At 41.3% G+C, this 26,351-nt stretch overlaps 1 protein-coding gene across 5 annotated transcripts in view; it reads left to right on the top strand.

Annotated features, from left to right (window-relative positions):
• The window catches only part of clip1a (CAP-GLY domain containing linker protein 1a), a 51,187-nt gene that overhangs the window by 15,401 nt on the left and 9,435 nt on the right, over positions 1 to 26,351 (top strand). For 3 of the 5 annotated variants that reach the window (XM_076987198.1, XM_076987196.1, XM_076987197.1), the window contains exons 8-21: positions 122 to 182; positions 3,621 to 3,725; positions 5,767 to 6,681; positions 7,326 to 7,442; positions 7,552 to 7,609; positions 13,501 to 13,584; positions 13,724 to 13,880; positions 15,764 to 15,929; positions 16,771 to 16,986; positions 20,790 to 22,544; positions 23,152 to 23,289; positions 23,768 to 23,874; positions 24,092 to 24,212; positions 25,853 to 25,905. In XM_076987198.1, the coding sequence (XP_076843313.1) occupies positions 122 to 182; positions 3,621 to 3,725; positions 5,767 to 6,681; positions 7,326 to 7,442; positions 7,552 to 7,609; positions 13,501 to 13,584; positions 13,724 to 13,880; positions 15,764 to 15,929; positions 16,771 to 16,986; positions 20,790 to 22,544; positions 23,152 to 23,289; positions 23,768 to 23,874; positions 24,092 to 24,212; positions 25,853 to 25,905 (4,053 nt within the window). The remainder of the gene's footprint in view (positions 1 to 121; positions 183 to 3,620; positions 3,726 to 5,766; positions 6,682 to 7,325; positions 7,443 to 7,551; positions 7,610 to 13,500; positions 13,585 to 13,723; positions 13,881 to 15,763; positions 15,930 to 16,770; positions 16,987 to 20,789; positions 22,545 to 23,151; positions 23,290 to 23,767; positions 23,875 to 24,091; positions 24,213 to 25,852; positions 25,906 to 26,351) is intronic. The other 2 variants (XM_076987199.1, XM_076987200.1) reach the window with 2 other exon arrangements.

The raw sequence follows: 26,351 nt of genomic DNA, 5'->3' as shown, positions 1-26,351 counted from the left end.
CCTCAGTTGTTCAGTTCTGCTGGTATAGCACTTTTGTACACGAAGTGGGAGCCTAATACATCTATTATCTGTGGATTGACACTTCTGGCATGTAATTGGGCTGTTTCTTCTCCATCAACAGAAAGGTGGAGGACCTTCAGTTCCGGGTGGAGGAGGCATGTATTACTAAAGGCGACTTGGAGGTAAAAGGATTTGACACACTGCGAATTATCACACATTTCAACAACATTGTGCTCCACATCTTCAGGTTTTACATATATTTAACATCACTCTTTTAAACATTTTTTAAATTTAAGAGATGAATCTGCTTCATGGCTAGTGATCAATGTCACTTTGACGTCATACAAAGGGTTATGGCAGGTCATGTTAAACACTTCACACCAAATTGTGATTATATGAATGTGGTTTTGATTGAAAATCATTTATTATCATGAACATATTATTAGACATATGTATTTTGGTTTTGAGAATATATCCCACATGACCTGGTGTCCTTCAGAAGGGAAAGCCCTTCAGCAGAGAGAACTGATGCATGTTTGATGAATAAAATAAAAGCTGGGATGTGAAGATCTGTGTGCTATTGAGTGTAGGAGGAGGGGTCTCACCAAGCCGGGCTTCTCTCGAGGTTTCACCCGTATACCACTCAAGGGTCTCTTCCTTACCACAGTCACCTATGATTTTCTCTTCAGCTGTCTTGACCCAGATCTGCTTTGTAATGCTGCTTTGTGGCTAAATCTGTTGTGAAGCTCATAAAAAAGAAAATATATATATAAAAATATAAAACATTTATATATTATAATATAGCTTCTTTTCCTACTTCAGTTTTGCCACCTCGGTCTTTTCCTACACACTGAATTTGCTTTGCATTTCAGCAGTAGTGCTTGTTGTCTTATTTTGTCCTGTAACATTCTGGGGAAAATAATTTTGTTCTTAATGAATTTTCTGTGGTATTTTGTGGTCATTGGTAAAGTCATAAATCCTATAATAGGCAGCAGCGAAAATCACAGTTATAGCGTGGACTAGCCCATAAAATAACAGTTATGGCGTAGACTAGCCTATAAAATCACAGTTATGGAGTAGACTATAGCCTGTAAAATCTGTTATGGCATAGACTAACCTATAAAATCACAGTTATGGCGTAGACTAGCCTATAAAATCAGTTATGGAGTAGACTAGCCTGTAAAATCACATTGTCATTTTGAATGCAGATATTCGTCTTAATTGGCACTGTGATTCTTGTGAATTGAATTCAGGTGTGCAGTTCCATCATGTGGTTGCTGATATGCAGTGAATTGCATAATGTGACTGAATTGCAAAAGTGAGTTGAACATTGCCATATCTTACAAGAAAGCCCGTCTCTATACTGTGTTCATTAATAAGCAGATCTTGCAGTTTAAATCCCAGATAATGTACCATGTGGAATTTTAGGGCTTCAAAACCTCCTGACTAATGGATGAACTAATGTTTCTAACTAATGGTTGTGTATTAACTGAAAATGCAGTACTCCTTTACTGAGTGTGGCTTTCTGTAACACGAGTTGTGAGGCTAACGACCCTTATGCCCTTTACAGAATGATGCAAGGCTCTAACTGTTGAAAACCATAAAACAAAACTCGCCTCTCCTTCCTTGCCCTGTTGGCTGAGATTTATTGGTGGAGTCATTGTATGTATACAGCACAAGTCATAGGTCACGGAAGTTCTCACACAGTTCCCGTGAAGAAGCCATCGGTGTTTGTCAATGCAAATACCAATACAGTTTTCAGAAATATTCAGGTGAAGTTACATCGATGTCACTTTTAATCTAATGTGAGCATTATTTGGGCTCAGATAACTACATTGAATGGCCACTTTATTAGAGATTTTATTATTTGATTGGAGTGTCCCTGTAAAGGAATTGGACACGTGACCCCAGAGTGCAGCATTAAATCAGTTTCAGTGTGAATCCACATTAGAATGGGAACGTGTAGCCATCTAAAACAACCCCACAAGGTTGACTTGTGCAGTGGTTTTGAGAGTATACTGAGAATGGCGTAATCAAAGAACAACATTGAGTGAGGGGGCAGGAGGATGTGAATATCTCATTGACGAAAGAGCAGGATGTCCAGAATTGTTCTGACAAACAGGCATAGTCGCATAGCAGCCAAATACTGCACTGGTGCTCTAACGAACTACTAATGCACAAATCCTCGCTCTTCAGCGAGCTGACCAATGGTAAAACATTGGTGACATGAATCCAGTTTTCTGTTGCACCAAGGGAGAGTCAGATTTTAGAGAAAGCAGCATGAATCAATGACATTTTCTGGTTTCAGCAAATCAGGCCGGTGGAGGCGGAGTAATGCAGTAAATGTATGTAAGCATTGGTGCAGTAAATGTATGTAAGCATTGGTGCAGTAAATGTATGTAAGCATTGGTGCAGTAAATGTATGTAAGCATTGGTGCAGTAAATGTATGTAAGCATTGGTGCAGTAAATGTATGTAAGCATTGCAGCTGACCAGTTTAATCCCTTTATGGCAGCTGTTTAACGCATTGCAGAAAGACACTTGCAGCAGAACACTGCACCATTCCACAAGGGTCACATAGATGGTCATGGACTGGTTCCAGTGACATATGATGGCAAGTTTTCCTTGCTTCCCTGGTGTGCACAGTCCTCAGACCCTAACCCTACAGAACGTCTCTTAGATAAGATGGAGCGGGCAGTTCAGAGTATGTCAGTACCTCCATCTTGTTTGCGGCAACTGTGAGAAAACTATCCTAAATGTTTGTGCCAAGGTTCCTGCATAACGGTTTCAAAACCTACTGGAATCTATGCCATGATGACCGGCTGCGGTTCTAAAGGCCAAAGAAGGTCATGCTACTAGATATGTGCTCCTATATGCTGCTAGATGGTGTCTCTAATAAAGTGGCTATTCAGTATTTACTACTTTTGTGCTCCAGTTCAAATTCATGTATTTTGAAACAAAGAAATTACAATGAATAGAATGATATTAGGTGAAAGAAGCCAAAACAGTCAAAATCATATGACCAAACCCTAAAGAAGTGTCATCATTTGCTCGTGTAATGCACAATGAACTCCCAGTTCAGAACACTGTAGTCATTTCCCAGTTGCATGGGAACCCCACTAATACTGAGAGACTGATATCATGATTGTACTTTTTTCAATACACTGGAATGGCCACTGCAGGGAGAGAGACGTCTGGCAGAAATCACTTATCTGTACCCTTACAGGGATGGTAATTTGTTTTGTCTGAGGTTAAATTGATTATTTACAGTTATATTTGAATTGAGTCCTTGGTAACTGAGAATCTGTTAGTCTCTCTGTTGTGGAATGTTGTGCTTGCTCATTTTTCATTTACAACACCTTAAGAATTTCCCCCTCCCTCATTATCACTCTCCTGCACCTTTTAGCTGCGACATGTTTCAGCATTTCTGCATCAGGCGTGGTCTTTACCTCACTGATCTTCATGCACCCTGAGCTGTGGCATTACCCTGGCCTGCATGTGGCATCACCACCCCCTCACACTTCCTCACCCTTCCTCACCCTTCCTCACCCTGTGCATCGGGCTGGCATGTGATGGTGGCACTGGTTGTGTTCTTCTCCTCTCCCCCTTCTGTACTAACAGACGCAGACCAGATTGGAGCATGCCCTTCTTAAGGAGCTCGAGCAAAGTCTGCTCTTTGAAAAGACCAAAGCTGAGAAACTCCAGAGGGAGTTAGAAGACTCTAGGGTAATGCATCTCCACCTGTGCCTTGGGAGTGGTGCCTCAGGATGCTTCTTGGCTGATATGTATTCTCCAGGAGTTTGGGCTGCTTATAAGGAACCCTCAGGATAAATCGGTTGGAAAGAATTTATGTTCTTTTGGTCTGACTCCACAGCCTACTTTAATTTTAATTTTAAAATATTTTTTTCACACAAATGAAACTTGGAGCTTTTAAGTTTTTCTATGTGCATTCGTTAACATTCTTTTCACAGTATGTAGGTCCTCCTAGCTATTCATGCTCAGCCCTGGGTCAAATACATAGGTAACATATCTCAGCCTTCTCATTAATTCAGAATTTGTGCAGATGTACCTCACTTTAATGGGTTTTAGATGTGCATATAGCTATTTTTGTACATTAGCAAAGGTCATATATTGCCATATGTTTTGTATGTTTTAATATATTACCAAGTTGCATAATTGACTTTTCATCAATAGGTAAACACAGTAAATGTATATAAAGCTATAATAGTTTCAAATAATTTAATTTCAGATAATAGATTAAGTGTATTAAATAATAACTGTTAATATTAGATAATGGGCATTTCTTAACACTGTGAAGTCATTAATAGACCTCGGACCCGTTTCCTCAAAGGTCATCCTAAATCGGAGAGTGTATTCAGTGTGATGCTCTCTGATTGTTAACAATAACCTTTGGGTTTAGATTCTTTTGAAAAACCTGGCTCGCTTTCTTCTGGTCATCTGAAATGCTAATTGTGAATACCAAGTTACTAAAAAAAACCAATATCTTGTACAAACCTTAATAAATAATAGAAAAATCATAATCTGAACAGATTAGCACTATGTTGTCTATTGGTCTACATATTCACAACAAAGTATGTAAAATGCAGTGTGTGTGTGTGTGTTAAAAAAATGCTTGCCCTGTTGAAAAGTTTTAAGAAAAAGTTTTTGGTATTTGACCCAGGTCTGTCTGTTAATATATATTCAAAACAACATAAATGGCAAGATATGAAATTTTATTACAACTACACAAGTAATGGCCATGACCCTGTCAGCCTTCACAACCTTTTGGTCATGATCACAACAGATTTATTTTTGTCAGGGGCTGTTTCAGGCCACTGAGTTCCAAACTTGCTCCTAGTGGCCAGAAACGAGTTGGGACACGTTCTGCTTCAGTAATGTTAGAGGAGATTCATTAGCTTAGTCATGAAGATAATGTTAACTGACTTGATCAGTCCCACCCAAACACCGCTTCTGACATACATGTGGTTTCATCTGTCAGGAGAGCAGCGCTCATGCGTTAAGTGGTGCCATACTTTTCTTTTCTTGTAAGATGTGGGTTTTTTGTGCTGGTTGCATGTGCATGAGGAGTGGGTGGGTGAGAACTGCTTTATATAAACAATTGTTTGTTGGGTACACTAATGAAAGAGCTCAAATTCCAGCCTATTAACATTGCCTGGAATTTATTCATTTATTGTTTATACATATTAGTTGCATAACTACAGTATATTACACACAATAATGGGTACATTATGGGTTTTTTTTACATTTTGGAAAATATAGCTTAGATGGGAAAAGTGTAAACCACAAATGTGAGATGTGTTAAGTATATAGTGTGGAAGCTGGTGTAGTGTTTCCCATTCATCCTCACAAACTGGTTTTGTCTTCTAACCTCGTTCTTTGCCTTGTTGATGAGCTCCCATTTAGAGCCCACATTTCTCGGGGACTCTCCTGGACTTTATATTTAAATATTGTGTAGCCCAGTTGGCCACATCTAATAGGCCTGCTTGGAACTCAGTGCAGCACTGAAATGGCCGTCACCTCCTGCCCCCCAACCCCGCCCCATCCCCGACCCCATCATTTCCTGTTCCCCATTAAAATTTTTAAATGGCACCCGTTAATCCTGCTTTGCCAATGTGCTTTTGGTGTACATTTATTAAGCATTTCCAACATTGACAAACAATTGGGTTGCTGTCACACAAAGGTTAGAGCCATGCCATCGTCACATGCAGTGGGTGATGAATAGAGTGTTGGTTGTTCCCACCTTCAGGTTGCCACAGTCTCTGAGAAGTCTCGCATTCTGGACCTGGAGAGGGACCTTGGTCTGCGGGACAGAGAAGTGGCCGCCCTCCGGCAGCTGCTGGAGGCTGCGCCTGGGCAGAGCCAGGGCCACGACCCCGTCACCGCAGTCCTTCAGGAGGAACTTGCTTTGCTCCGCACACAGCTGTCCTCTCAGGCCGCCAGCCATGATGTGGAGCTGGCCGCCCTGCGTGCAAAGCTGGAAGAAGAAGGAAAAGTGCACCAGGAGGCCACGTCCCAAGTCCAGGCCTCCTCTGCACGAACATCTAAAGAAAACGAGCAGCTTCGCGCCCGACTAGCGGAGGTTGAGAAGGAGAATGTGGAGGTTATCGAGCTGTGGCGCTCCAAGCTAGCATCAGCTACCACCTCACATCAGCAAGCGATGGAGGAGCTGAAGGCCTCTTCAGGTAAGGAAGCTGGTGCTGCCCAGGAGGCCCAGCTCGTGGAGTTGAGAGAGGCTCTGGACAGGCTGAAGGCTGAGCACAAGCAGGAGCTGGAGGAGAGCATGAGTAGGCACACTGCCGATGCCTCGACACGCATGCAAGAAGGTGAAGAGCTTCGGAAACAGCTACTCGCTGTGACCGAGGAGAAGGAGCGTGTGGTGGAATCTCTACGTACAAACCTGGAAAGCACGGAGGAGCAGCACCTAGTGGAGATGGAGGAAGCCTTGGGCAAACTCCACAGTGCTGAGCTTAGGGTCAAAGAGCTAGAGGAGGAAGCGCTTAGACTTGGACAGCAAGTGAAGGAGAAGGTCCGTGAGGTTGAGGACCAGCATGCAGTCCTTCAGTCTCTGCAGTCGCAACAGAGCCAAGGCAACCAGGAATTCCAGAGTCTGTTGGCACATCTTGAAGAGGCACAGGGCAAGGCCAGAGCACAAGAAGGAAAGGTATGGAAACATGACTGGAATTACTCCAATGGTAATTTGAAGTTTCTTTGTTTGGCAAAGTCAGTCTATAGTTTTGTACATACTTTGTGTTGAATGCAGAGGGTAGTGTGACAGACACCAGCCTCTGTGGGACACTGGGGGAGAGGGTAGTGTGGGACACCACCCTCTGTGGGACACTGGGGGAGAGGGTAGTGTGGGACACCACCCTCTGTGGGACACTGGGGGAGAGGGTAGTGTGGGACACCACCCTCTGTGGGACACTGGGGAGAGGGTAGTGCAGTACTGTCACTCATGAAGGTAAATGTTTTCTGGAGTGAGTCCATTCTTTGGTCTGGCAGTCAGAGCACATGTTTGTCATCTGGGTTGAAAACCAGGCATGGTTGCTGTCCTCTGCTTATCTGAAGTATTGTCTTTTTTTTAATTGGTGAGATTGTTCCATTGTAGATTCTTACGTTTAAATGGGAGAAAGCTTTAAATGTCATTGTTCTCACAGCTAGCATTTAAATAATTTGCATCCAGTGGTCATCCTGGTTTCAGTAATGGACCAAACTCATTTGTACACTTGTAATTGTTTTATTTGTTTCTTCCATGTCTGTGCCCATCATGTCTGCATTATTGCCTCTTGCCTGTCCTCTGGCTCCCAGGTGGCGGAGCTGACCGTGGCGTTGGAGGGCAAACAGACGGAGCTTCAGCACCTCCAGCAGATCACGGCCTCCCTGCAGCAAAACAGCAGTTCTTTGGAGCAAGAACTTTCTGATTTGGTAAGTCACCAAAGAGATGTGTTGACTGAAGTGTTAGGTAAGTTAAACGAATCATCCTTCTCTAGATTGCATTTTCACAAGGTTATTTCTTTTATTTCCTTTTTTTTAGAAACAAAAGCACACAGCTGCTTTAAATGAACAGGCAGAATCTGCACATGCTATGCAAAGTAAGTCTGCACTCGCATTCATTATTTCACTGTTAGTGTAATGAGGCTGCTTTCTATTTAAAGGCATGCAAATCGGTCACCTTTTGGTGAAATTCGACGTTTTGAAGTTGAAAAGGGTGACCTACACAAATTGTGTAGATCCGATCATATAGACTTAATAAGCAAACAGAGCACTTCTGAAATCGGCAATTTCAATGACACAGTGGGCAGCAATTTCCGCCCAGATCCATCATAGAGGCCAAATTGCGTTTCAATCATACGAACGTTCTTCATTCATGTTGTGACGCAGGACCTAGTGCTGTCTACACCGGGGACAAGGCAGAAGATCGTACATTTACTACTACATTTACCAGATCGTACATTTACCACTACATTTACCAGATCGTACATTTACCACTACATTTACCAGATCGTACATTTACCACTACATTTACCAGATCGTACATTTACCACTACATTTACCAAATCGTACTTTTACTACTACATTTACCAGATCGTACATTTACCAGATCGTACATTTACCACTACATTTACCACTACATTTACCACATCGTACATTTACCACTACATTTACCAGATCGTACATTTACCACTACATTTACCAGATCGTACATTTACCACTACATTTACCAGATCGTACATTTCCCAGTGGATTTCATTTGGGTTATTAATGGTCTCAATCGTTTTCATATTTTGCGGTAAAAAAAAGTTCCTGCCGTTCGCTACAGCATTGAACACTGTCAGATCCACAAGCTCTTGTGATAAATAGGTAGATAGATGGGCCTATTATGTTCGCGTCAACCCTGTGTAGTTAACGGTGACATAAAATAAGAAACAAGATTTTTTTCTAGTGTCTCTGTAGTTGTAACTGGTGAATCCAGGGACGGGTGAGGATGACAATCGCGCCAGGACTGAAAAGGTTGAAGATGAAGTTGTAAACTCTTGTCATTTGATAGCCTACCCTGTGCTTTAGCCCATGTTAGAAGCCTTTTCTGACAAAATAAAACGCGTGAACCCTGGTATTTTTTTACACTCATTTTCGCCGCTGATGTTATTTATTGGTTCATTAAGACGTAATGGTTTTGACTGAGCCATCTGGAATGGCGAAAGCGGCTTCTCGCGTTTACAGATCTGCCTCCATCCATTGACAAGACAGGTCAATATTTTTCTAAAGTGAGAAGGAAACTAATCCGCACTCTGCGTTTCAATGGACTACTCTTCTTACTCGCACCTCTCCAAGTTAAAATGTTTTTTTTTTATCTCTGATTCTGACAGTGTCTGAATGTCATGTCTGACATGTATTATGTTTAGTATATCTATGTTCAATGGTTCAATTATTATTGTTCACTTCTTAATAAAATATGGACAGCACAAGATGCATGTGATGTGTGAGTGAACAAAGGGTGGTATATAGGGTGGCCACCTTTCAGTATTGCTTTAATTTAGGTATTTTTGGTATTTTGACTTTGACATATATATATATATATATATATATATATATAAATAATTATGGGGAACTGGGGATATATATGGGGATAACTGGGAAAATATCCCCATATATATAGTTCTATACTATATATATATATTAGGGGTGGGCATAGATTCATTTTTTTAATCTAGATTAATCTCACTGAAATCTTGAAATTAATCTAGATTAATCTATATTAAAATGGCTCATATGCGTGCTACCCAAGTAATGACTAAAAGTCAGTTTTTGAGATAGGGTTTCTTAATACAGAGGGTGCATTAGACCAGGGGCTCATCTCCTGTTTCCAAAATGCATCAATGACTGCTTGAGGAAGCTGTTCTACTTTGATACTTGAAGAAAAAAACATGCTCAATAAAATGTAGGCTACTCGTGTTCAACGGTTTATTCAGTTAAACATGAATTTGTAAGCCTACATACTGTACATTAAAAGGGGTTGATAACATGTTTATTCAGCTAAACATGATATTTGAAAAGTAAGTCAACATTTAGTACATTTAACCTCACGGACGTAATTTGGGGGGATCTTTTTCAAAAGCCGGTTTTGGTCCTCTGCAGTTTTAACAGTTAAAAAGAAATATTTAAATAGCGACGAATCTAGCGCTAGGACCATGCAGAAAACGACCGCTCCGAGCTCCGCTCCGGTAACATTTTACGTTCCTAAAAATGAATTTTCCATGAAGCAAACCTGGCGACTTCGTGGCTGCATCCATGTAAAAATATGGATTTGTAATTCACATGTTTGAAAACTCGTTCTCGCCCCTACTGTGCAATTTGGTTAGGAATACAGCCGAGCTAAACTATCAAGTTGAAAGTCTTCATAGTTTGCTTACCTATTTTGACCCAGTTCCCAACCCAACTTTAAGAATAGATTAACGGCGATAATTTTTATATCGCCCGATAAGAGTATCAAATTAACGAACGCCGTTAACGGCCCACCACTAATATATATATATATATGTGTATATGTATATATATATATATATATATATATATATAATGTGTATATATATGTATATGTATATGGGGAACTGGGGATATATATGGGGATAACTGGGAAAATCCAAAGTTCTATACCATATATATATATATATATATTAGTGTTGTCAAAAAAATCGATATATCGATAGGTATCGATACTGAACATTCTGAAACGGTACAATACTCGTTTCCCCTAAGTATCGATTCTTTTTACATAAAATGCGCTTTCGTTTGATCCACCCAAGCTGCCGTAATGCACAGGACAGTTTGTAATGCTAATATGGCAGCTAAAGCAAACGCAGTGCTATTGGATTTGAAGCAGATACAGATGGAAAACTGAAGGACATGAACAAGCCCGTTTGCAAGCGGTGCTTTTGGAACATTTCAACGAAGGGCGCTAAAGCCTGGTTGAGTGACCATAGCGCTCGACTCCGCACGCACCTCGCGCGAACCTCCGCGAGCGGTGGAGGCTTTATACTTTCAGCTTTGCAGTGTTGTCCGAAACTATATGTGGTAGTATAAAAGAAACACCCCTCAAAACAGGGGAATGAACACTTACCTGACGAATTTTAATGCTGCTTTGTGTTTCAGGTTTGAAAAGTGCTGCAATTTAGGCTAAAGTACTTGAAAATGTTGAAATTGTAACTACTTCGTTTCACAACAAATATCTGTCTGACTGAACAGTTTTCATGTATTACATTAACAAATACGAGCCTCTTGTAATTCCAGGATGAAACATGAGAGAACGTGAAGACGTTAAGATTGGGCGTTTTGAAAATCAACAACCATTAAATAATGTGATTAAAAGCGCAATATTTCGAATCATTTCGAGTATATGTATAAATATTTAACTTAATTAAGTTTAACGTGCTGGGAAATATTGGTACAAGCGCTTGAATTGAACCCTGCAAACATGACTTTGTTCATTGCGCTGAGGCGCGGCGCGCGCGAAGTTACAAAATTCGAGAGGTGCACGACCTCGCGTGCGCCGCGCTTCAGCGCGATGAACTAAGTCACGTTTGCAGGGTTCATACACCTTGTGGAATTCAAACACTTGTATGTCACTTTCAAGGTCCATTTCAATATTTCCCAGCACGAGCAAAGACACTTTGTCAGACGTTCAAAAGACGTCCACTGAAAAGCCAGAATGAAAGTTTTAGCGACGTCTTTTTTAAACGTGCAACGTATTACTGCCGTTCAGTTGCAGTTTTTGCACGTCCTGACATCCAATAAAGGTCCTAGTCAAACGTTCAGATAGAAAACTCGTCATAGACGCTCATGTTAAGTTAAAACAGTGGTTCCCAAAGTGGGGGGCGCGCCCCCTAGGTGGGGCGCGGAGCTATTGCAGGGGGGGCGCGGAGCTTGGAAGTGTCGCCCTTGGCTTGCTCACTGGGGACAAGGACTCGGCACTTGTAAAGCTGCTTTGTGACAACAACTGTTGTAAAAAGCGCTATATAAATAAAATTTGATTGATTGATTGATTGATTGATTGATTGATTGAAGTAAAACGTGCACATTTGTCAATATTAAGAGGAGAGGTGAATCACTGACTCGTACTCGCGCTGGTGGTATTCCACTTAGTCCGTTTATTTGCTGGTTGACCAAAATAAACCTGGGCTCCAGCAATACGTCACTGTTCATACATGAACTGGTGAGTTGTCCAAAGCTCATTTAATGCGTTACTTACAGAAATAAAATAAAGAGCAGTGGTCTGAGTCGGTCTACGGCAGAAAGCTAAAAAAACAACAATATTCCATACGCGCGCTCAACTCGCTCCCTTAAAGAGACAGTACACATATTTCTGGCCGTTACATGCTTTGTGCTCTGCGATGTCTGCGCTTGCAAACTAGCCACATATGTATTGCTGTTTCTCTTATTTCATCTCCTTATTTATTTTAAATTATATTTAGAATTCTTGAACCATTTAAAAGGTTTCTTGCAGTTTATTTTTTTCATGTTTGACCAAAGTTGTGAACCTATTGTTTTTGTAAGTTTCAGGTTCTTTGGTATTATTTATTTTACATTCAAATGTTATATTCATAATTGCACTGACTGAACAAAAGTTTTGTTGTTTTTACATATTTATATGTGTGTTTAAGTGTGCTATACTGGTGCAGAGTTTTCAATAAACTTGTAATTCAGTATGTCTGTTTTAAATAAAATGTTTTAAGTCGATTCAGCACTGTTTTACTCTATCAGATTGGTATCGGATCAGTATCGGCCGATACTAAGCCTCAGATATCTGAATCGGTATCGGAAGTGAAAAACGTGAATCGGTGCATCCCTAGTCAATATGGGGGGGGGGGGGGTGTAGGGGGGGGGGGGGCGCAAAAATATTCTCATCTACTAAAGGGGGGCACGGCAGAAAAAGTTTGGGAACCACTGAGTTAAAAGGTTAAGGTCCTAGTCACACTGCCAGATTTTGAACCAGTTTTGAACGTCCACCAGACATGCAAAAATGGGTCTGGACTGACCGACGTGATACAGACTTGATTTTAACGTCTTTCTGACGTCGCATGTTTGTTGGGATAAGTTAAATATTTATACATGTACTCGAAATTATTCGCTTTTTTATCACATTATTTAATGGTTGTTTATTTTCAAAACGCCCAATCGTAACGTCTTCACGTTCTCTCATGTTTCATCCTGGAATTACAAGATGCTCGTATTTGTTAACACAAAAGAACTGTTCAGTCAGACAGATATTTGTTGTGAAATGAATTTACAATTTCAAGCATTTTCAAACACAAAGCAACATTCATTTGTTTGTTTATAAAAAAAAATAAAAAGTCTTTAAAACGGAAATTAGCACCGTATCTGACTTTGGTATCGAAAATGGTATCGAATTTCAATATTTTTATAAGTATCGTATCGAAGTTGTAATTCTTAGTATCGTGACAAGCCTAATATATATATATATATATATGGTATAGAACTTTGGATTTTCTCATGTACTGTGACAGTTTTCAGAGGGTATGAATAATTTTGGACATGCCACTTTTTGTTCAAATGTGAATAAAAGCTGAGAAATATTTTTTCCCACAATGATGCCTCTTGTACATCATTGTATTATCTCCTGGGAGATGCCTGTGTCATTTCCAGTCAAAAATATAATTTCTGGTTAAATATAAGTAAATTTAAGTCAAAATTTGCCAGGGGTATGAATACTTTTGGGCATGACTGTGTGTGTATGTATGTATATATGTATGTATAAATGCGCCAAATACAGACACCCCCCGGTCCCTTTCACTGTACCAGCACAACCCCCTCCGGTCTTCTCACCTTTTTAACCCCTGACCCATTTTCATGCCCGTATTTAACATGCATGGATACAGCTGTATTATATTATTCCATTTAGAAATTCTTGTACATCTTTATTCCTTTTCCTTAAATTCTCATTGAGCTCATGTCTTAAATTTTCTAGAGTTACAGGAGATGTTCAACACAAAAGAGGACCAATGCACATCTCTGTCCACGGAGTCAGAAACGCTCACCATCCAGCTGTCTGGTAAGTGGTCAGAGATGATGATCTACAGAAAGGTAATGTGAAGCTTGGTTTAAGATGAGTTATTTGCTTATACCCGATTTGGTCTTCTCATAAATCTGTTTCTGTGTTTGTGCTTCTCTTTTTTTTTGTTTCTGTCCAGGTCTGGAGGCAAAGTTGAAAGCAGGTGAAGAGAAAATTGAGCAGCTAGCTAAAGATAAGGCTAAACTTGAAAATGACATGGGCGAACTGATGAAGTCATCTGGAGACCACTCTGCTCAGCTGACAAAGATGATGGAAGATCTCAGTCAAAAAGACAAGTACAGCTTATTGCATGCACATATTTATACAAGTTAGCATGCTTAACATGTTTGGTTAAATGGACAGACTGAGGAATTTCTCTTATTAGTGTGCTGCCAAGTATCTCTAAAACAGTGTGTACTTAACTCCTAATATTGGCTTCTGTAAAAGTGTGAAGATTAGTGTGATACAAGACAAAACACTGGAATAACAAACTTGAATAGACAAAATTGTAAATGAACATAACACTATGAAGTGGCATTGCTGATGGATTAGAAGATGTGGGGTAACAGAACAATTTGCACTGTAAAAATGTGGTGTGTATCAGAGCGGGAGATGTAGGAGACAGAATCCCCCACGGATTTCTTAAGGTGACAGACCCAAGCGCCTCGTCCGTGCACTGAACAATGGTACACACGCGAGAAAACCAAGACAAGTCACACTGTAATTACAGTGCCGACGTCAAGGGTGAACTGAAAGTAATCGCAGAGAAACTCAACGCGTAAAACAGGAGAGAACCGAAAATAATCGCGGAAGAACTCAACGCGTATAACGAGCACTTTGAAATAGTGATCCATGCCTTCATAACATCGCGGCTGGACTACTGTAATGCACTGTATTTTGGAGTTGGCCAGTCTTCCCTCAAGCGACTTCAGCTGATACAGAATGCTGCTGCCAGATTGTTGACTGGAGTGTGTAAGAGGGAGCACATCACTCCTATCCTGGCCTCCCTCCACTGGAGCGCATCGCTCCTATCCTGGCCTCCCTCCACTGGAGCGCATCGCTCCTATCCTGGCCTCCCTCCACTGGAGCGCATCGCTCCTATCCTGGCCTCCCTCCACTGGAGCGCACCGCTCCTATCCTGGCCTCCCTCCACTGGAGCGCACCGCTCCTATCCTGGCCTCCCTCCACTGGAGCGCACCGCTCCTATCCTGGCCTCCCTCCACTGGAGCGCACCGCTCCTATCCTGGCCTCCCTCCACTGGAGCGCACCGCTCCTATCCTGGCCTCCCTCCACTGGAGCGCACCGCTCCTATCCTGGCCTCCCTCCACTGGAGCGCATCGCTCCTATCCTGGCCTCCCTCCACTGGAGCTCATCGCTCCTATCCTGGCCTCCCTACCCTGGAGCGCACCGCTCCTATCCTGGCCTCCCTACACAAAGTTGAGTTGAGTATAACGGGGGAGAACAGAAAACAAAATACTCCGCGTAAAAGAACAAGCAGAAAACCAAAGAAAAACAAAGGACGCTGGGGGAAGTAGCTGGCTAGCTGGCAAACGCCTCGACGAACAAAAAACCCTTCTCAAAAACCAAAACCAAACGGATAGGAACAGGGCTTCTGAGATTGGGGAATAGACAGAGTAATAAACAAAACAACTGAAACGAGCAAGAGACAGGTTGGCGAGACACAGAGAAAAGACAACTGCGAGAAAACTGCCTGGAGGTTGACGACATGAAAGCAGACAACTCAGCGGTGAGGCACTGCGTCTGTCGTCCTTATAAACGCAGGATGACAGGTGCATGCCATCACCGCTGATTAGCTTGTGGTCTGACTTTTGGGCTCCTCCTGGTGGCGACAGGAGGACCCGCCCTGGGCCAGCCCTGACAGTATGTCCACAAAGCATCTTGGTAAATCAAATATTGTTTAATCTCTTTAACAATAAATGATTGAGTTGTCTGATGAAAATTAATAAGGATGTATTTGATAGTTTGAAAAATTTTTGATATTGATGTCATTCTTTGATATAATATATACAGAGAGGTTGATTTCAGATTAGCCTGATTACTTTCATTTATGTATTCAAACAATGAAACAGGCAGAACTTTCTTAAACACGTCTAGGGTTCACTTGTTTTTTATTTCATATGGGCAAATCATAAAAGAACATCAAAAATTGTATTCACAGGAGAATTGAGGAACTTCACAACCAGCTGTCAGAGCAGAAGGAGTTGGTGGCTCGCTCTCAGCACACCAGTCAGCAGGAGCAGGAGAAAGCCAAGCAGGAGCTGAACGACACCACTGAGAAACACCAGGAGGAGCTCTGCAGCCTGCAGGAGAAGATCAAGTGCCTGGTAAGAGATGATCAGACATGATGATGTTTTAACATTTTGAATAAATACTGTTGCTACCATGTATTAACAAGTCAAGAAATTCAGCAGTTTAAGGGATAAAATATGTACATTTTTATTTTACATTAATAAGCGTTAGATTTGTAAGTACAATTCCAGAGTAATGCTGGATGTACATAAATGTTATATATGTATTTATATATTTGAGATGATTTGAGATGTTTACATCAGACCAGTGCTTGCCATTCATTTGTTAAGACCTCAAGATTTAAGGAGAATTAATTCAATATACTTTATTGATCTCACGAGTGGAAATTGGGGGACAGTTGAAACATTTGTATCTAAAATGTTGGTAAAGAATGACGAATAACACATTACCTAAACCAGCGGTCCCCAACCTTTTTTGCTCCCCGGACCGGTTACATATCAGAAAATATTTTCACAGACTAGACTTTAAAGTGTGGGGGGTAAATACGACTAAATAAAATATGACTGGCATAAAAACAAATATAAACCGCATGAAAATAAAACTCACCAGACGCACCGACGGATGTAATTGGATCAGAAAATGCCATAAAAAAAATCGAAATAGAACATCACTTGGACTCCGATCGCCGATAAAATATATATTCTCTCAGTGCGGCCTGGTACCAAATGACCCACGGACCGGTGGTTGGTGACTGCTGACCTAAACCAGTCACACGCACACATATTGTTATTCTAAAAACATCAAATCAAGTTTGATTAGCTTGTCATTAGCTTTCTGACAAGGGGGGATATTGGGTACCTGTGTATATTGCTTCTAATGTTCTGACAGAAGGCCTCCTTGTGCCTGGCTGTGTAGGAGGGAAGTGTGGAGGAGGCTCGGGCTGCCCTCCGAGACGCCCAGGCCTGTTCGGAGAAGGCTCTGGCTGACGCAGCGGGGCGACACTCTGAGGAGCTGCGGGAGTTGAGTGGGCAGGTGGAGGCGGCACGGCAGCACCTCCGCACCTCCGAGGAGAAGTGCCTGAAGCTTAGCGAAGAGGCTGAGCACTTGAGGACATGTAAAGAACAAGCAGAGGTGAGAGGACAGCATGAATGACGCTTACAGCAACCAGGATGGAAACCAGTGCCGTGGAGAAGGTAGAGTTGCGTGACATTTGCTGACTAGCATCAGCGGACACATAATAGAAATAGCGGAGAAAATTGTTAACCTCTAAAATGTGGTCCATCACTCCTTCAAGAAAGTATAGCAGTTATCAAACTACCATGAGTCCCATGTGCTAAGAGTTGTGATGCAAAGTTAAATGGACACATCTAATGTTTAAGGAAACAGTGATTGTTCTGCCAGAGGGTGTCTGTCCAGGGCGTGGTCTCAGCCTGCTGCTGCCTTCACACTCGAACAAGTGTGGATCCTTAGTCCATTATCAGATCCCTAATGGTGTGCTAAACTGTCTTGGTACTAAGCTTAGTACTTTCATCAACATTACTACATTAACAATGAAACAATTACAGAAGAGAACATCAACAGACCGAGTTTCCCTTCCTCTTGCCTTGGGCTTAAAGCTTTGAGGTTAATTAAGTGTGCTTTAAATACACTTATTTTAATATATTTAGTTATCTTAGTTAGCAGAAATGCAATACGTTTGACATATATTACGGTTTGCCTACAAAATGGAGACTGCAAGGCTGTCAGAAGCTGAAACTATAGGAAGCCTGCAGAAGATCCCATATGTTTTACACTCTAACGCTGATTACCTCCAAGGGCCTCTTTCAGGTACAAAACCTGGAACCTGTTGTATTAATTCCCCATTCACATAGCACTGCATGGTTCAGTGTGTTCATGCGTGGCATAAAAGTTGGACATAAAAGTGTGGATTTTGTGCCTAATGTGCTGGTAGACCCTCCTCCAATCTATGGTCAGATCACATTGTGTTGATTTGCTAGCAGTGTTAGGAGATTATAGAAAAAGATTACATACAATTTTATGTTGCTGTGGCACTTTTGTGATTTTTTTTTTTTATTATTAAACTTGGATGATAGATGGCACCATGCAAATAAATCAACTACAGTCGGAGAACGATAGAACAGAAATGAAACTGGATAAGCAATTTTCTAAAAGGCCAACAAGTGTGTTAATCAAAAAAGTGAAACTTGAAGCATAGAACTGAGATTCACGTCAGGATCAGGTTTCTTCAAATGACTTGTTGCATTCATTTACGTTCCAAAGTAGGTGGTGATGGACAGATATCAGTAGGACACACTGATGTGTGAAGAAACATGCCTCTGTATTTATGGCCAGGAGTTTACCTGACACCTAAGGCATTTGACAACTAATAAAATAGCCACAATCATTTGCTGTTTTATTTCTTTAAAACACAGTTCAACATGGCAGGATATGTAATATTTGGCACATCATTATTTGATGAATATAATTTCATAACCTGTTTCACTCTCTACTACCTCTACCATTCACAAAAATAAATAAAACCTTCAGAGATTAATATAAAGGGGCTCACGCCTCTGTGTCTAAAAGGAACATTTACTGTATTATGCACAAAACTGGCACAATTAAGAATGAAATTCATCAACAGATTTTCAACCAATTAGCGAGACACAGTGCTACGTGGCCGCGGTGCTACCTGGTCGCAGGGACGAGACACCACAGCTGCAGCACTGTCCACTCTGTCTTCCACCAAAATGGAAGACGACCATTCACTGGTGTTGAGAGTGGAGTAATACCAGCATCTCGTGAGCACAGTGGTGTTGAGAAGAGTGGAGTAATACGAGTGTCTCGTGAGCACAGTGGTGTTGAGGAGAGTGGAGTAATACGAGTGTCTCGTGAGCACAGTGGTGTTGAGGAGAGTGGAGTAATACGAGTGTCTCGTGAGCACAGTGGTGTTGAGGAGAGTGGAGTAATACGAGCGTCTCGTGAGCACAGTGGTGTTGAGGAGAGTGGAGTAATACGAGCGTCTCGTGAGCACAGTGGTGTTGAGGAGAGTGGAGTAATACGAGTGTCTCGTGAGCACAGTGGTGTTGAGGAGAGTGGAGTAATACGAGCGTCTCGTGAGCACGGTGGTGTTGAGGAGAGTGGAGTAATACGAGCATCTCGTGAGCACAGTGGTGTTGAGGAGAGTGGAGTAATACGAGTGTCTCGTGAGCACAGTGGTGTTGAGGAGAGTGGAGTAATACGAGCGTCTCGTGAGCACAGTGGTGTTGAGGAGAGTGGAGTAATACGAGCGTCTCATGAGCACAGTGGTGTTGAGGAGAGTGGAGTAATACGAGTGTCTCGTGAGCACAGTGGTGTTGAGGAGAGTGGAGTAATACGAGCGTCTCGTGAGCACAGTGGTGTTGAGGAGAGTGGAGTAATACGAGCGTCTCATGAGCACAGTGGTGTTGAGGAGAGTGGAGTAATACGAGTGTCTCGTGAGCACAGTGGTGTTGAGGAGAGTGGAGTAATACGAGCGTCTCGTGAGCACAGTGGTGTTGAGGAGAGTGGAGTAATACGAGTGTCTCATGAGCACGGTGTTGAGGAGAGTGGAGTAATACGAGCGTCTCGTGAGCACAGTGGTGTTGAGGAGAGTGGAGTAATACGAGTGTCTCGTGAGCACAGTGGTGTTGAGGAGAGTGGAGTAATACGAGTGTCTCGTGAGCACAGTGGTGTTGAGGAGAGTGGAGTAATACGAGTGTCTCGTGAGCACGGTGTTGAGGAGAGTGGAGTAATACGAGCGTCTCATGAGCACAGTGGTGAATGAAGGTTCCTCTCCTGCTCATCATCTATGTTTGAATGAATTAAGCTGTGTTGATATCCATCCAGCAGTGTGATGGAGGTGAAATGATGTTAAACACACTTCATGTTCATGTCCATCTGTAGACTGGAACACAGCATCCTGTAAGTTGCTTAGAGTTTTAGTGCTTATAAGTGATGAGTATTGAAGTTATTTGTATTTATTTCAATCTTAAAACAATAAGATGATTTTTTTTAACAACAACAAAAAAAAACTATTTGCAAACCTAAACCATATTTCATAAAGAAAAAAAGTATTTCAAATGTGTTGCTAATATATGGAAATTGTAAAATCTGGAATTTAAACAGTAGCTAGTTTAATGTAGTTCATCAACTCTTGCCTCATAAGCACACCACCTTGCTTCAGACCATAGAGTAACAAAGCTATGTAGGATCTTCAAACTAGAGATGTTCAGAATTCAGCTGTGATGTTTTTAATAATTACATAATTGGAATATTAAAAACTTTTACAATCACATGCTGATTTAAATTAATAATGTAACTTTGCTACTTATTGGATATTCAGTTAACTATAAAAATGTTTATCATTAGGGTTAGTCATGAAATATTATTTTGAAACCGTTTTTCTGTAAAATGGTTTTTGAGTCTGCCTTATTAGCCATGTATTGGGTTGCAAATAGTTGTAATTGATTTAAAGCTTTGCTTTATGTGCAAATGTGGTTCTTTGCATCTAATCTGTTTCACAATTCTCGTATTCCATTTCATGTTGGTTGTTTATTTAAAGGAATGGTTTGGCAAAGGACCAAGTGTGTATGAGTGGCTCAAACTAAACTATTAAGAAATGTCCTACAGTCTTTGATCACTTTAAATGCATTACTGTAGATGTATAGCTCCAGTACAGAACTAAAGAAGCAAATGTAAGACCCTCAACATGCCCTCAACACTATATTTGGAGTAATTGGTGTAAAATTAGATTTTCATTCAAACCATTTCTTTAAAATAACTGATGTTGAATGATTGTGCTTCTTTTCCTTGTTTTCCTTGTTCTTGTTGTCTTTTTTTTGTCTTGTCATGGTGTTTTTACATTTTTTTAATTATCATAAACTTCCCATTCTTTTCCCCCTCCCTTCACTCAGTCGCTCTCTGCCGAGTTGGCTTTCTCCATGCAAGGGGCTGAGAAGCTTGCTTCTGAGATTGGGGAGCTGAGGTTGTTGTCTGAACGTCTAGCTAAGGAAAGGGACGCTCTTCAAGCCGAGAAGGAGAATATGGAGAAGCTAATTGAAGAGTCCCGTGTAAAGATCTCGACCCTGGGGATGGTTCAGCAACAATTAAGCAATGAGATGAATGAACTGCGCTCCACACGTGATCAACTGCATGGGGAAAAGTCATCACTGAATGTGGAGAAAGAGCACCTTTCTGAACAAGTGCAGAAATTAACCAAAATCCTGGAGGAAATAAAAGTTGAGAATGCTGTTCTGAAGGAGACTGAAGGGAAACACATGGGTCAGATTGAAGATCTGGAAAAGAGCAATGCACAAAACCAAGACGCCATTTTAAAATATCAGCAAGAGATCCAGAATCAAGAGACAAACAATACACAGCTGGCCCAAAAACACCTGAAAGCCTGTCAGGATAGGGACAGATTTCAAGAGGAACTTGAATGCTGTCAAGAGGAGTTGCAGTCCATTAAATCACTATATGTAAAAAATGCAGAGCTTGAAACTCTATTAGAATCTTTTGAGAATAAGAAAAAGGAGCTCTCCACTAAGAATGCTAATTTACAGGCTGAAATTGAAGATCTCCGGAATGACAACACAAAGGTCTTGGGAAGACTGAATACCACCATTTCAGATAAAGAGTCACTCGTGGCTGAAAAAGTAGAACTTGAAAGGCAGCTTCATGACACAAAGGCTGCTCTGGAAATATCTGGCAAGGATAACGCTGAGCTCCAGGCCTCCAAGAGCAGCTTCGTTCAAATGCTGGAGGAAATGAAGACTAGTAGGGATGTTGCAGACTCTGAGAAGCTTCTACATCTACAAGAGAAGGAAAACCTTTCTAAAAAGATTGAGGAACTTATGCAAAAAATTACCAGTTGTGACAAAGATAATGCTAGTCTCTTGGAGGTGCAGTCGAAGCTTAATGCAGAAATAGGAGCTGTCAGAACCGAGAAGGAGAGGGCAGAAATGGAACAACAGTTGCTGATCTCCAAAGTAGAGGACTTGAGTAAGTCTGTTAATGAGCTGAGTATAGAAAACAAAGGTCTGTCTGAGGAAAAGAATTATTTACAGCTTCAGGTTCAGGATCTTAAACTAAGTTCAGCTTCCGCTTCTCAGAAAGTTGATGAGTTGTCGTCTTTACTCCAGACGTTCACTGAAGAGAAAACCTTACTTGCCAAAGAAATCGAACTTTTAAAGGTCCAGCAGATGAAGAGTGAAGAGATCAAGTTAGATATGGTTGCTGCAAAAGAGCTCCTCACTTCCAAAAATGAAGAGCTTGCAAAGGAAAATGCCTGCCTGAGTTCTGAGAAGGCAGACCTTCAAGCCTCACACTGCTCTCTGCAGCAAGAGTTACCATCACTTCGCCAGAGCCTGGAAGCCAGTGAAAAACAGTGCTCTGAATATCTGGCTGAGGTCAAAAAGCTGAGAGAGTCTCAGCTTCAGTTGGAAGCACATCTACAAAACCTTCAAAATGACAGTATTAAGTTAGAAGAGAAACGCAGAGCTGCAGAAATGCAGGTGAGCCTTTTATCCAAAGCCCAGGATGAGATTGGCTGCAGTCTGGCTGCAGTTCAGGCTGAGAGGGATGCCCTGCGGATGGAGAAGGAGGATGCCAGCTTTATGGTGACTCAACTCGAGGCCCAAAACAAAAGTGCTTTATCAAAGCAGCTTGAGGTATTCTGTTAATAGCAAACATTTCTCAGACGCGCTGATCTCACTGCTGTTACACTTGTAGAGTTGAACTGCTTTTTGCATGCTGGCAGGCTTGTTTCGCTTTTCTTTGTGCTTGATATAAAACTCACTATAATCATCTTTTGGCTGCTAGTAACAAGGTGTTGTATCTACAAGTTGGGCTGGGGTTTCTCACTGAAAGACACTCACCACCAGTTATGCATTTTCAGGCTTGTCCCTGTTGTGTGGCAAAAAACCAATAAATACACAATTGAGAGGATCTTCCATTAGCGTGACACAAATGATTAAGGATTTAATTATTTTTTGTGCCTGTAGCTTTATGAACGTAGAATGGAGGATTAATTGTCAAATTCTCTTACAATATTGTTAATTTGCTTTATGGCATGACTAAAAAAAGTGCTGTAAATGCTACTAATGTTTAGAACCAATGATTGAGTGGGTTAAATTAGTCTGACTTGCGTTTCTTTCATAAGTCTGAAGGCATGCAAATAAATTTTAGGACAATGTAGTATAAAATACAGACATTAAGGCATATACCACCACTGCATTTTAACTGATGACGAGCTTGTCCTTCATCATGGTGTTTCAGGCGGCAGAGACTGCCGGACAGACTGCACAGGCTCTGGAGAGACTGACCCAGGAAAAACTGGTATTGCAAAAGGAGAAATTTGCAGATGAGGCTCTAATCCAGGAATTAAAAAACGCAAAACAGGAAATGGAGTCTCAGGTGAGTGCATAGGTAGAGCCAGGCTTGGGTGACTGATCTCCTGTTCCTGGACTATAATAGCAAGACTCATCATCTTATCATCAGTTGCATACATATGAAAGTGTACCTCAAAAAAGTTACAAACATTTAGAGAACAGGCCATTTTAAAGTTGGCACCAGTTGAAGGAAAAACTCCTTTAGAGGCTCTCAGACCAACCCCCTCCACATATTTAACATGCACGTTTACATTATCAAAAGAACAGTTAAGATCTTATGACTGGATATCTCCACTCCACCCATCCCAGTTCAAAGATGCAGATTCATAACCATATGCATGGCTTTGCATTTATACAGTTTCTCTTAATTCTGTCAGCATACAGAATTACACCTGTTGGGTCAAATAGGACAAGGCAATATTTAAAGCCCTTAAATATTTTGACAATAAAGAGAGAAGCACTCCGTGTTATTTTGACACTTTTGCTTCTTGTGTCTGGTGCAGATGAACACCCTGATGGAGCAGAACTCCCAGTACCATAAGGAGATGCAAAAATCCAAAGAACAGTTGACCAATGAGAATGAGAGGATCAGTGGCCTTTCCAAAGAAATGTGAGTGATTTTGTTCACAGTCCTGATTTCTCTAGTTTTGTATGTGGGTTCTGTGTAATGTGATTGTGAGTGAGCCCTAGAATATGCAGCATAAAGGTTGTGCATCAACTGAAGTGAAATGAAATCGTAAAAGTGAGGAGAAGTGAGAGCTCGGTCGGTGCCTGTCATCATCTCCATGGTCATCATCTCATGAATGTCCTGCATGTCTTTGTCTCAGTGAGGAGCTGAAAAGGGCAGCGTCTGAACAATCGCTGGCCTTGGAAGTCATGAAAAAGGAAAATGCCAAGCTGGCTGAAGAGCTCGGTGGCAGCCAGAAGGAGACTGACAGCCACCAAAAAGTAGGTTACTAGATGACCACACTTCAATTTTACTGCTGTTATCTGTCTGCAGTGTTTACAGATGGAAAGATTACGTAATGTGCTGTTTTTCCATCACGTTTTATTATATTTTACACTCACCGGCCACTTTATTAGGTACAGCTGTCCAACTGCTCATTAATGCAAATGTCGAATCAGCCAATCACATTGCAGCAAAACAAAGCATTTGAGCATGTAGACATGGCCAAAATGATCTGCTCCAGTTCAAACCGAGTATTAGAATGGGGAAGAAAGGTGATTTAAGTGACTTTGAACGTGGCATGGTTGTTGGTGCCAGATGGCCTGGTCTGAGTATTTCAGAAACTGCTGATCTTCTGGTTGATCTGGGGTTTACAGAGAATGGTCTGAAAAAGAAAAAATATCTAGTGAGCAGCAGTTCTGTGGTCGCAAATGCCTTGTTGATGTCAGAGGAGAATGACCAGACTGGTTTGAGCTGACAGAACGACAGTAACTCAAATAACCAGTCGTTACAACAGAGACATGCAGAAGAGCATCTCTGAACACACAACACGTCAAACCTTGAGGTGGATGGGCTACAGCAGCAGAAGACCACACCGGGTGCCACTCCTGTCAGATAAGAACAGGAGACTGAGGCTACAATTCACATAAGCTCACCAAAATTGGACAATAGAAGATTGGAAAAACGTTGCCTGGTCTGATGAGTCTCAATTTCTGCTGCGATATTCAGATGGTAGGGTCAGAATTTGGCGTAATCAACATGAAAGTATGGATCCATCCTGCCTTGTATCAATGGTTCAGGCTGATGGTGAATGTGCAGTTGTGTGGGGGATATTTTCCTGGCTCAATTGGTACCAATGGAGCATTGTGTCAATGCCACAGCCTACCTGAGTATTGTTGCTGACCATGTCCATCCCTTTATGACCACAGTGTACCCATCTTCTGATGGCTACTTCCAGCAGGATAATGTGCCATGTCATAAAGTGCTAATCATCTCAGACTGGTTTCTTGAACACCAACAATGTGTTCACTGTACTCAAATGGCCTCCACAGTCACCAGATCTCAATCCAATAGAGCACCTTTGGGATGTGGTGGAACGGGAGATTCACATCATGGATGTGCAGCCGACAAATCTGTAGCAACTGCGTGATGCTATCATGTCAATATGGACCAGACTCTCTGAGGAATGTTTCCTGTACCTTGTTGAATCTGCCATGAAGGATTAAGGCAGTTCTGAAGGTAAAATGGGGTCCAACCTGGTACTAGCAAGGTATACCTAATAAAGTGGCCGGTGAGTGTTTATATGGAATAATCCAAGTGATACAGTTTCTGTAAAACATTTGCATTCGTTATTCCTGTTATCATGACTAATAATGATTTAACTGCAAGCACAGTCTATGGAGATTTGCTCTCTTTGTGACATACCAGATTATGTAATGCTCGCATCAGAAGATGTATACGTGTTAAGTATAGGAATGTTTGCAAAGTTGATATTTTGTTAGATAGTAATTCTGTTGGGTTCTTTGTAGAATAATTGTGCATTCGCATTGGCAGTGCTGTTATAAAATGTGCAGAAATGTGTGATCAGATGTGATATTTGATATTTTGTCTAATTAAATAATTATGATACATTTTTTTGTAGCTCAAAGAGGAGTGGGCAAATCTCAACAAACAACTGAAAGACATGAAAAAGAGGTGAGACCAATAGTCTTGGGAGGTGAGACCAATAGTCTTGGGAGCTGTTTTAATACATCTCTAAAACTGGACATTTTCCAAGATTTTCCTTGCATTATTGTAATCTGCATTTGGGTTAAGTACTGACACTTGGTTACTCTGTAGTACTGAGTACTGAAGTTTGGCCAATTTCCCTGAAGATGGAGTTATCAGTATGGTGCAGTAGCATAATGATTATTTCTCACTGATTTCTCATATATATAAAAAAGAAAGTGGTTTTTGTTAAGAAAACTGAAACTGAGAACTGTTTGTATAATTGAAATTTATCAGAACAAAAAGTTTAGAATTTGTCCACCTTGTCCTGAAATACACGGCTGAAGGCTGAAGGAAGAATTACTTTGATATGGTTTTTGCTATTGTAGAAAGAAACTGTCAAAGAAATAATGGGTTGAACAATTTGCTAATAT

Source organism: Brachyhypopomus gauderio, unplaced genomic scaffold (assembly GCF_052324685.1).
Source record: "Brachyhypopomus gauderio isolate BG-103 unplaced genomic scaffold, BGAUD_0.2 sc51, whole genome shotgun sequence".
NCBI lineage: Eukaryota > Metazoa > Chordata > Actinopteri > Gymnotiformes > Hypopomidae > Brachyhypopomus > Brachyhypopomus gauderio.
The sequence above is the reverse complement of the archived record's forward strand: the minus strand, read 5'-3'. Positions and strand labels throughout refer to the sequence as shown.